The 12,302-nt window shown below is 40.9% G+C and overlaps 1 protein-coding gene across 1 annotated transcript in view; it reads right to left on the bottom strand.

The window, feature by feature from the left end:
- The window catches only part of LOC142218676 (UPF0462 protein C4orf33 homolog), a 112,678-nt gene extending 104,942 nt beyond the window's left edge, over nt 1–7,736 (bottom strand). Inside the window, exon 1 of the mRNA XM_075287551.1 lies at nt 7,672–7,736. Within this exon, the coding sequence (XP_075143652.1) occupies nt 7,672–7,736 (65 nt within the window). The remainder of the gene's footprint in view (nt 1–7,671) is intronic.
- Between the last annotated feature and the right edge of the window lie 4,566 nt (nt 7,737–12,302).

The raw sequence follows: 12,302 nt of genomic DNA, 5'->3' as shown, positions 1-12,302 counted from the left end.
GGGGGGGGGGGGAGGCTGTGTTAAAGAGGATGGGAAGCTATCTATCTATCTATCTATCTATCTATCTACCTATCAATCATGCTTTCAAAATAGAACTGTAAATAGTTAATTTTTGTCAATTAACAACATTTAGTGAATTAAAGAGGTCCTTTCATCAGTTGGGGCACATGCGGTTTTGTATACTGCTAGAAAGTCGACAGTGCACTGAATTCAGTGCACTATCAGGTTTCCCGTTCTATGTCCCCGGTGAAGAGCTATTGGTGCCGGTACCGTAGCTCTTCACCATCAGAAGGGCGTTCCTGACAGTCAGTTAGGAACACCCTTCCTCACAGCAGCATCTATGGCGCTGTATTGCAAGAGGGGGCATTGCTTACCACCCAGTGATGATGCTGACGAACGCTCCCCCGGTACTCATCTATGAACGAGTACTATCAGGAGGGGAGGGAGGCATTCCTCACTGCTGTCACAGTACAGCGCTATACACACTTGCACACTGCTGTGAGGAAGGGCGTTCCTGACTGACTGTCAGAAATGCCCTTCTGACAGTGAAGAGCCACAGTACTGGCACCAATAGCTCTTGGTGAACGTGAAAGCTGATAGTGCGTTGAATTCAGCGCACTGTCTGCTTTCTAGCGGTATATAAAACTGCATGTGCCCCAAGTGGTGAAAGGTCCTCTTTAAATAAACAAAAGAGAAATCTAAATAAAATCAATATATCGGTGTGAACACCCTTTGCCCTCAAAAGAGCATCAATTCTTCTAGGTACACTTGTACAGTTTTTGAAAGAACTCAGTAGATAGGTTGTTCCAAACATATTGGGAGAAGTAATCAAAGATCCTTCTGTGGATGTAGCCTCAAATACGTCTGTATTTTAGTAATCCTAAAAAGACTAGATGATATTAAGATTAGTGCTCTGTGGGACAGGAGCCATAACATCACTTGCAGAACTCCTCCTCCAAAGGGTAGTCACACCAAATATTGATTTGATTTAGACTTTTCTTTTGTTCATTCACTTAATTTTGTTAATTGATAAAAATATTCTATTAACACATATTTCTGGAAGCCTTACTTTCCAGCTATTTGCCCACACTTGTCTAAATCTTTTTTTCATAGTACTATATATAGTGTATATATACTGTATACTATATCTACATTCCTTTGAGCTAGTTAGCTATTATCTATATTTTATTTTTATGTCTATTAGAACAAACAAAAAGGGTACCCCCCAAAAGAAAAAGATAAACCCTTAAAACATAACTTTTAATGAAGCTGTCAGTTAAAATTCAATTATGTCTATTAGCAAATATATATTCTCTCCTGTTCGGCCACAGGAAAATGGCCGCCGGACATGCGCAGTTGGATGAAGAGAAGAGGAGCACGAGAGAAGAGGCAAAGGCGGAGAAGAAGACAGAGGCTATCGCTGAAGTGTTTTCAAGCAGCACAGGGACGTCCATAGTGCTGCGAGAAAACTCATTTACATAAGAAAGAAGATATTTCTCAGGAATGGCAGCGCAGATCAGAATAATAAAGGTAAGAGAAGAATAGCTTTTCTTAAGGCTATTCCTATGTGTATTTAGTTTAAAAAGGGAATTCTAGTGATAGAATCCCTTTAATGGAAACCCTAGTCTGATGCATGGACCCTAACACAAACAAGAGAAGATCACTAGGACCTGGAGACAAGACAACCAATCTAAGGGTTAGTTTACACGGGGAGCAGAAGCACGGATTTCAGCACCGAGAGTGATACGGGGAGCCGCATCACTCTCGTGCCAAAATCCGTCTGCCACAACTGTTACGGGTTCTGACAGTCGCGGCTTCTCCCTCTGGAGTAGGCTCAAATGAATGGGTCAACACCGGAGGCGGACGCTGCAGCTCAAAGAGCCGCGGAATCTGCCTGAAAAAAGGGCAGCTCAATAGCGGTCTCCATAGACCACCATTGTGAGGGGACGGAGTATGACATGGATTCCGCGCCATAATCCGCCTCCTCTGTGCCCGTGTGAACTAGCCCTAAGCGGTCCTGAACATAGCAGCAAAACAAGATAAAAGGTTTATTAATACAAGGAACTAGAAATTAAACTAGAACAAACTACTGGAATTAAATAATATTCCACTAGGAACGGAACACTAACTAGTCTACAACAAGAAACTGAAGTTATTTACTGGGGTTCCCCACTCAAGCTTTATGACAACAGTTGGGGAAAGCCTGATACCCCAAACACTGTCCCCTATGGTTTTAAACAAAGTATGGTTTCCCTATATCTATAATAGTTCTAATAGAGCTCCACTTATATATAATAGTTTCTTCCTTATAACGGCCCAGATAGATAGATATATATATATATATATATATATACAGTCCTATGAAAAAGTTTGGGCACCCCTATTAATCTTAATCATTTTTAGTTCTAAATATTTTGGTGTTTATAACAGCCATTTCAGTTTGATATATCTAATAACTGATGGACACAGTAATATTTCAGGATTGAAATGAGGTTTATTGTACTAACAGAAAATGTGCAATATGCATTAAACCAAAATTTGACCGGTGCAAAAGTATGGGCACCTCAACAGAAAAGTGACATTAATATTTAGTAGATCCTCCTTTTGCAAAGATAACAGCCTCTAGTCGCTTCCTGTAGCTTTTAATCAGTTCCTGGATCCTGGATAAAGGTATTTTGGACAAACAATTCAAGTTCAGTTAAGTTAGATGGTCGCCGAGCATGGACAGCCCGCTTCAAATCATCCCACAGATGTTCAATGATATTCAGGTCTGGGGACTGGGATGGCCATTCCAGAACATTGTAATTGTTCCTCTGCATGAATGCCTGAGGATTTGGAGCGGTGTTTTGGATCATTGTCTTGCTGAAATATCCATCCCCGGCGTAACTTCAACTTCGTCACTGATTCTTGAACATTATTCTCAAGAATCTGCTGATACTGAGTGGAATCCATGCGACTCTCAACTTTAACAAGATTCCCGATGCCGGCATTGGCCACACAGCCCCAAAGCATGATGGAACCTCCACCAAATTTTACAGTGGGTAGCATGTGTTTTTCTTGGAATGCTGTTTCTTTTTGGACGCCATGCATAACGCCTTTTTTTTATAACCAAACAACTCAATTTTTGTTTCCAAAATGAAGCTGCCTTGTCCAAATGTGCTTTTTCATACCTCAGGCAACTCTATTTGTGGCGTACGTGCAGAAACGGCTTCTTTCTCATCACTCTCCCATACAGCTTCTATTTGTGCAAAGTGCGCTGTATAGTTGACCGATGCACAGTGACACCATCTGCAGCAAGATGATGCTGCAGCTCTTTGGAGGTGGTCTGTGGATTGTCCTTGACTGTTCTCACCATTCTTCTTCTCTGCCTTTCTGATATTTTTCTTGGCCTGCCACTTCTGGGCTTAACAAGAACTGTCCCTGTGGTCTTCCATTTCCTTACTATGTTCCTCACAGTGGAAACTGACAGGTTAAATCTCTGAGACAACTTTTTGTATCCTTCCCCTGAACAACTATGTTGAACAATCTTTGTTTTCAGATCATTTGAGAGTTGTTTTGAGTAGCCCATGATGCCACTCTTCAGAGGAGATTCAAATAGGAGATCAACTTGCAATTGGCCACCTTAAATACCTTTTCTTATGATTGGATACATCTGGCTATGAAGTTCAAAGCTCACTGAGGTTACAAAACCAATTTTGTGCTTCAGTAAGTCAGTAAAAAGTAGTTAGGGGAATTCAAATCAATAAAATGATAAGGGTGCCCATACTTTTGCACCGGTCAAATTTTGGTTTAATGCATATTGCACATTTTCTGTTAGTACAATAAACCTCATTTCAATCCTGAAATATTACTGTGTCCATCAGTTATTAGATATATCAAACTGAAATGGCTGTTGCAAACACCAAAATATTTAGAACAAAAAATGATTAAGATTAATAGGGGTGCCCAAACTTTTTCATAGGACTGTATATATATATATATACTATATATATATATATATATATATATATATATATATATATATATATATATATTAGTTCCCCCATTATAATAGCCATATAAAACCCACAGGAACACTACCTAATGGACATATTCTAATAGTTACATATGTTGTATATGAATTAAATGTGAATTATGTTTTATGCCTCTTACATTTTTATGGCCTTTTAATCTACTTTACATTATTTTTCATTCTGCCTTTCAGACGGGGTGCTATGGGGTGCTTCCCTATAAATCCAACAACTGTATACAGGAATGGCATCACTCTTTCTAGAAGGTAGTTGTAGCTGAAGTGATAAATAACCTTCTGCTTAGTCAGGGAATGAGAGTTGAGTTGAGAGTGGTTGTTGGTGCAGTTCTTGCCAGATTGTCCATTGTGGCCATAATTCCAGACTGCTCAAAGACCGGTTGCCCCACATGACTAGGCCTCTACAGGCCTGCAGAGAATGCCCTCCTCTGAAGAAGACCTCCACTGCTACACAGTGAAGACTGCTGTCCCTGGCAAAGGTGCACTCATCAAAATTGCATAGACCAAGAGTGGCTTCTCAGGAAGGTATTTGGTACTAGCCTTGGGGCACCCCAGAATAACTAAATTGGTATCAGGGGTCAATATACAGAAATAGCCAATCCTGTATCCCACCATGGAAGGGGACCTTGTAACTAAAGAAACTGATCCTCCATTTTGACTGGACTTGTAACCATTATAATTTTGAAGTAAAAGTGCTATAAGCTATGCCTGTGAACGGCCACATGGCTGCCATTCTCATCAGTGTCGTAACGAGGAATGCTGGGGCCCCATGGCAAATTTTTGACATGAGGCCCCCCCACCGACGCCAAAGACCCCGCATAATGGGTCATGTGATCACATAACATGATCCAACTGAATAGATGACTCCCATACATTTTCATATAGAAGGCAAAAATTAAGGTAACCCTTGCAGAATTTTATATATAGAGGTATAGGTACATAATGATAAAAAAAAAAAATTGCTATCTATCTAATAGATAGGATCCTATATTCTGTTCTTCTTCCTCACCATATCTATGTATCTGCAGAATTACAAATAATTTTCATAGCTTAAAGAAAAATACAATGCTGTATTGCAGGATAACTATATTTCCTACAGCAGCTCCATCTAAAGAAATAGTAGATGAATTGCAGACTTTCAGACACTTCTTCCTGCAAAGTAATCAACCTGGTCACCCTTGGATATACCCATGCAGGAAGATTACATGTTTGATGGAAAAACAGGGCCACCTAAGAGAATGCTAAAGGTAAATCCAGATATGGTTAGAAAAGTAGAAAATAACTCAAAATTGGTACAAACACAACAAAATGGCTGAACTTCTAAATGTAATGAAACTTATACTTGTTCAAAGTAGACTTGCTCCATAATAATATCGGAATCAATTTAATTTTGGCCATTTAGTGACAGGAAGCAATAAGGTGAATGAGAAAATTTATTAGAGCTAACGTTATCTAATAAAAAATAAAATATGAAATACATGTGCCTAGAGAATATAGCAAATCTTGCCCAGGATCGTATCATGATTTACTGTATTGACCGCTTTGTAGAGTAACTCTGAGTAGGCCGAATTTGTAACCCCTATTGCATACCTCCCAACCGTCCCGATTTCCGCGGGACATTCACGATTTTGGGTGACATGTCCCGCGGTCCCGGTTGGAGGGAGGTATGTCCCGATTTCAACTCAGATCTGTATCCAGAGGACGCAGATCTGAGTTGAACACATATGCGGCTGAAGCGAGAAGCTGACCTGTGTCAGCTCCTCGCTTCGCCGCTGCCGCCGGCTACTGGCTTGTAGATGCGATGTGATGATCGCGTCTACAAGCCAGCAGCCGCATATGTGTCAGTGAGAGAGGCGCGCAGCGGCGAAGCGAGGAGCTGACCTGTGTCAGCTCCTTGCTTCAGCCGCAATGTGTCAGCGAGAGAGGCGCGCAGAGAGCTGCGAGGGAGCAGAGGAGAAGGTAAGTGTAATGTGGAGGTGGAACGTGAAACTGGGGGCAGATGAAGGAGAGGACGGCATGACACTGGGGGCAGAGATGGAGAGGACGGCATGACACTGGGGGCAGAGATGGAGAGGACGGCATGACACTGGGGGCAGAGATGGAGAGGACGGCATGACACTGGGGGCAGAGATGGAGAGGACGGCATGACACTGGGGGAAGAGATGTGGGGACATGAATCTGGGGGCAGAGATGGAGGGACATGAATCTGGGGGCAGAGATGGAGGGGGGACATGAATCTGGGGGCAGAGATGGGGGGACATGAATCTGGGGGCAGAGATGGAGGGGGGACATGAATCTGGGGGCAGAGATGGAGGGGACATGAAACTGGGGGCAGAGATGTGGGGACATGAATCTGGGGGCAGAGATGTGGGGACATGAATCTGGGGGCAGAGATGGAGAGGACATGAATCTGGGGGCAGAGATGGAGGGACATGAATCTGGGGGCAGAGATGGAGGGGGGACATGAATCTGGGGGCAGAGATGTGGGGACATGAATCTGGGGGCAGATGAAGGGTGTATATGAAACTGGGGGAGAGCTAGAGGGGGGACATATAATTTACAGGTGACTGTAGGAGGATAATACTGTGTGCGGGCACATGTAAAATTAACGAGTGGGCGGAGTCAACACAAAAGTGGGCGGGGCTAAATTTATGCGCCGCACATTTTGTCCCTCTTTCGGCTCTTCAAAAGTTGGGAGGTATGCTATTGTAAAGTGATAAGCCTTGCTACTGGTGTATTCTGTGGACCCCCTGATCAGATCTATGGAACCCTAGTTGGGAATGTATGTAGAGTTTGCATTCTTCAATCAAGCAGAATGCACTAGTGTACCTATGAAACAAATCTGCTGTTTTAGAAGTCCGCCTCTCTGTCAAAGAACCCAGCGCAGATGTGAACCTAGCCTCAGGAGCCATACATTTTGGGGTCAGAGACAATAGTGTAGATTAGTAAAATGTTGCATGTGACATGCTTTGTAAATATCCACAAATAGATGCACAGATTTGGTTATATAGAAGAAGCTGGTTCAAGGCATCTGCCTTAGGAATCATTCTGTTACTATATAATTAGAGGGGTTGTCTTTTCTCAAAGAACAGGCTCAGTTAACCATTAAAAATAACATAAGCAATTCTCACCTTTCAAGTCCTCTGTTGCTTACACTCCAATCCCTCCTGACATACAGGACATGAGTGGCTTATATGGGCCATTGCTGTGGACAGTATATATCAGTTTTTAACACCTTATTCCATTTCCATTACCCCCGCCAACATCTCAGAGAACTTTGTCTTATATTTAAAAGAAAAGATCGACAAGAGGGAGGCATATTGAGAGGCACAATGAGACTTTACCCTGTAGGACACTATAGTATTCCTCAAGCAATGACTTATAGATCATACCCAGTGTTAAACCAGTGCCATTTATTCTCAAGGTTCTATTGGGGTACCAAAAGTCAGACCTCCACCAGTGATAAATATACCTGGTCAGTCCTGAAATACAGGAAATTAGTGGTATTTCCTTTGTGTTGAGAGGGAACAGAAGTGAATATTGTTTCTTTTATTTTTTAGCAGCCTGTTAAGGTGTACCAAGCTGGTATTATACTCTGAATAAAGCAAAATTAAATACTGTATATAGCTTAAATAGTGACATACCTGTTAGATGATGGGTGATTAGTGTAGCACTCAATAATAAGGCTTAAAATCAGAAGAGCCTTCATTTTCAGATCTTCTGATGGAGTTTAAGCTCAATAAATGTGATTCCTATATTTATACTGAATGTGCTTTGTTATAGCCAAGTAACTGTTAAAATATTCAGCTCCTTCCAACAAAAGAAATGATTAATGGCACATATACCCTTGAGTACTTTTAGAATTGATAGCTCTAGCAATGGCCAGGCCAATCATAAGGATTCACATAGTAAAGCCTTTTGGCAACAGACCCTTAGCAAATGTAGCATGAAAATATAACTCCTTGGTAGTGGACGTGATCTTGTATCATGTGAAAACTACCTGCTAAGCATTATGAATGCCAGAACAGTCACTAGTATGATACTGTTCAATCTCATTCTATAATGCTTGAAAGTGGAGCAGGTTACAGTGTATTCTTTTAATATGGTTCTAACCCCTTTTTATCTTAAATTGATGGACTTTTCTATTTCATTCCAGTTGTCTTCGGATATCTCAAGGGAAATCTAGAAAATAGATGAAATATCTAGGTTACTAAAGGAGCATGTATATTCGGCAAATTCATCATCTCCCCAGTATGACAACCATCCGTGAATAATCTGTCAATTATCCAACATCTATACTACCCCAATGAGGTTATGTTAAATATTATATATTTACAATATTCTCTAGCAGACATGGGGTTAACACTCTACTGACATCATAGTCTTATATTCTGGGGACATGGGTGCGGTTAGAGTAGACCATTTTAGAAATCTCCTTACATAGCTACAAGATGGAAGGTAACACCCACTCTCATGAATATAAATGAGTAAGAAATACACATGTCTGGGTCTGTCTTTGGGAAGACCAGGGGAAGACCAGGAGGTCTGTCTTTGGGAACACCAGGGTGGGTGGTCCAGGCAGATGGACATCCATGGACGTCGTAACCAGCCCAAGTCCACCAACCAGATGACAAGCATGAACCAAGCTGTAACTACAAGATATCCAGATGATTTAACTTCTCTGAAGATGTAAGCTATTGACAATTGACTGATATTTGTGTTATTTGGACATTTTCCCTGTTCCTGTGTTTTCCTTCAAGATATTAATAAACCTCTACACTGATTTATAACAAGCTGACTTCTTCCTATCGTGGATAAGGCCTACAACACGTGACACAAGTCTATCCCACAATTTCAAGGCCAGGTACGGATATTTAACAGTGGACACAAGTCTCACCGGCAAATACAAGATATTTAACAGGTTACCTTTCAGGATTGGGCGTGAAGTCGGAAGGTATTTCACACAGAGGACTACCTTATTGCATACAAGCAAGTTGTACTCAACTTTAAAGAGGACCTTTTACCTCCTGGGGCACATGCGGTTTTATAGACCGCTAGAAAGCCGACAGTGCGCTGAATTCAGTGCTCTATTGGCTTTCACATTCTGTGCCCCCCATGAAGAGCTATCAGTGCTGATTTCCTTCCATACTCCAGAGATAGAGAAAAATTATAGGGAAAAATGTAGATTGTGAACCCTATATGGGACTCACAATCTACAGTAATATATATATATATATATATATATATATATATATATATATATATATATATAAGAAATGTAAGAAAAATGTAAGAAAATATACAAGAAATGCTATATATATATATATATATATATATATACATACATATATATATATATACAGTATATATATATATATATATATATATATATATATATATATATATATATATATATATAGCACTCCTTGTATATGTTTGTGACCTATCAACTTGGCTTAAAAAAATCATAGAATATCTAAGTTGCAGGACATATTCTTCTGACATATGATGGTGTGAAGAAATCCTATAAGGATCAGTTGGTGAATATATTTGTTATTGTCCTCATTCATTATAAATTAGGACACCCCATTATTTTTGTACAGGGTCATTCACTATTAATGCTAATAAATCAGGATATTCTTTTTTTATAGTGACATCTCCTGTTCACAGGCTTGTAGTGGTGTGAGGTTCAGTGGTGCACCTGATCTGAATCCTAACACCAGTGACCATGGGAACAAATCAATTTAACTCCTTGCACCTCAGGCAATGACATTTTATTGTCAAAGATTGTGACAGCAAAATGTATATCATAGAGTACACGTTCAATGTCACACAAGGACAAAAATATATAATAATGTGAACTGGATATCCTATTCCATCCTGAAATGAACAATAAAAAGTCAGTACACAACAAGTTGGCATTTATAGTGCCTTTTACAGTCCATTTGTCGAACTCCAATCTGTAAAGCTCATAAACCTATGCAGTATTTGGAGCGGTTGCTGTGTCTCTCTTCTAGTTTTCTTGAATGCATCTTGCCAAGGCAGTACAAAAATGGTAATAGAGTGTGTGTTATATTGCAAAGTATCTGGTTAAAAGGGAATATAACATTTAAAGTAACACATATACTGTACAAGAAATGTATATTAAATAGTAAGTTATGTTCACACAAACAAAAGCATACACTGGTTAAAACTGGCTTTTATTAATTTGTGTTAATATACTTGAAGGGGTATTCTAAGATGCTAAGATATTGATGGGCTTTCATCGGCCACAGTCGCTTCACTCTGTTTAAGAAGCGTGGGGCCCCATACATACTCTATAGGGATTAAAAAAGTGCACATACTAGGAATGAGCAATTTGTAATGAGACAAGTTCATTATGAATTTTCCAAAAATGTTGTGCCACCCATAAACCACTATTACACTCTAGGGTCTCTTCAGACCACAGCGTATAGTAAGTGGAGGCCCACTGGAGTTGAGTAAACATAACAGTCTTACTCAACCCACCTGGGCTCTGTCGCAGTGTGCAGTGTGTGGGTGCCCGTCCTCTTTGGGTCTTTAAGTCTCCTGAATGATGTTGAGGTCCTGAGGGACTGCTGAAGTCATTCCCAATGCTGATACAGATTGTAAGGTTGGGCTACAATGGAGGAAAATGAACAATTACTTGCCTTTGGAACTGCTTGCAGCCTCAGGCCACAGGCTATAACCCTAATCAATCCTCCCCTGTATGGCATTACCTATTTATTGATCGCTGAACCAGAGCGGCACAAAATGAGTCAGGGCTTGAAGCGGACGCCCCACGTTGCAAAAACGCTGCATTTTACAGTACCTGCAAAGTGGATGGCATTCTGGCTAATTCCATCCACAGATTGTAGAAAAAATCTGCAGCAAAAAAGCTGGATTTTCAAAAATACAAGAATTTTTTAAAATAAAAGCGTCAATTATACCTATGGAAATGCTGGCATTTTTTGTATACGTATAATAGATGCAGAAAGTCTTCAGAGGAAAAAAACTGAGATTGCAATGAAAAATGCTGTGGAAAAAAATGTGATGCGTTTCCTCGGCAGTCTTTTCTGGAGTATTTTTTTTTTCATCTATCTGGTGACTTAGCCTTAGGCTATGGCCCCACGGGCCAGAAATGGTGCGCTGAAGCGCTGCGGGAACAGCCGCGGCGGGAATACATCGCGGTTCTTCCCGCAGCGCTTTGAACAGAAAGTTCACAAAGTTTTCCTCAGTGGACTTTCTGTTATCATTATATCTATGGGAAAGCCGCTAGCGTTTCTGTAGATATAATTGACATGCTGCGATTTCCAAAACCGTGCCAATTTTGGAAATCGCAGCATGTCTGCGCTGCAGTTTTTACCACAAAAAGGGCATGGGATTCCCATGAATCCCATCCACTTTGCAAGTACTGTAAAACTCTGCGATTTTCCTTGCGGTGTTTCCACTGCGGGCAAATCGCGGCGTTTCCGACTCGTGGGGTCCTGGCCTTAAAGAAATTTTCCAGTCTAAACAGAGAGGTAACCTATCTTAAGGGTAGGTCATCAATATCGTATTGGTGGGGCTCGACACCGGGACCCCCATTTATCAACTGCTCATGCACAGAGAATGGAGCAGGAATCAGACAGCTCTGTTCTCTTGCAGCAGCCAGACCAGGTTATTGCAGATCAGCTCCCATTTCCTTGAGCTAAGCAGCTATAACCCGGTTTGGCCACTGCGCAGAGAATAGCGTTGTCTGCATGTCAGACTCCTAATCTGTTTTTGATGACCTATCCTCTAGGATAGATAAACATTATTTTAAGCCCTGAAAACCTCTTTGAGGCTAATGACACACATAGCGGGCCACGACAAAAAAGCACTGTGGGAAAAACTGCGACAGAACGGCATCGGTTTTCACACCGCTTTTCCTCTGCAGACTTTCTGCTTCAATTATACCTATAGGAAAACCACCGGTGTTACCGTAGGTATAATTTACATTCTGCGATTTCCATAAACGCCATGGCTTTGGGAATCGCTGCATTTTTCTTTAATGTGGGGATGGGATTCACTAGAATCCCTTTACAGAGGTCTCACATTGCAGATATGCAGCTTTTTTGTGTTACAGCTTTTGCCGCAGTTTTTTGAACCAAAACCAGGAGTGGATTGAGTAGAATGTACAAGTATAAGAACTTCCTATATATTCCCCATTCCATTTATAGCCACTTTTGAGTTTGGCTCAAAAAAAATTAAAAAATCACAGCAAAATCTGCAACAAAGAAAGCTGTGTTTCCGCAAC

This window comes from Leptodactylus fuscus, chromosome 1, assembly GCF_031893055.1.
Source record: "Leptodactylus fuscus isolate aLepFus1 chromosome 1, aLepFus1.hap2, whole genome shotgun sequence".
In the NCBI taxonomy this organism is placed as follows: Eukaryota; Metazoa; Chordata; class Amphibia; order Anura; family Leptodactylidae; genus Leptodactylus; species Leptodactylus fuscus.
Note: the sequence above shows the minus strand (reverse complement) of the source record. Positions and strands in the feature narration are given on the sequence as shown.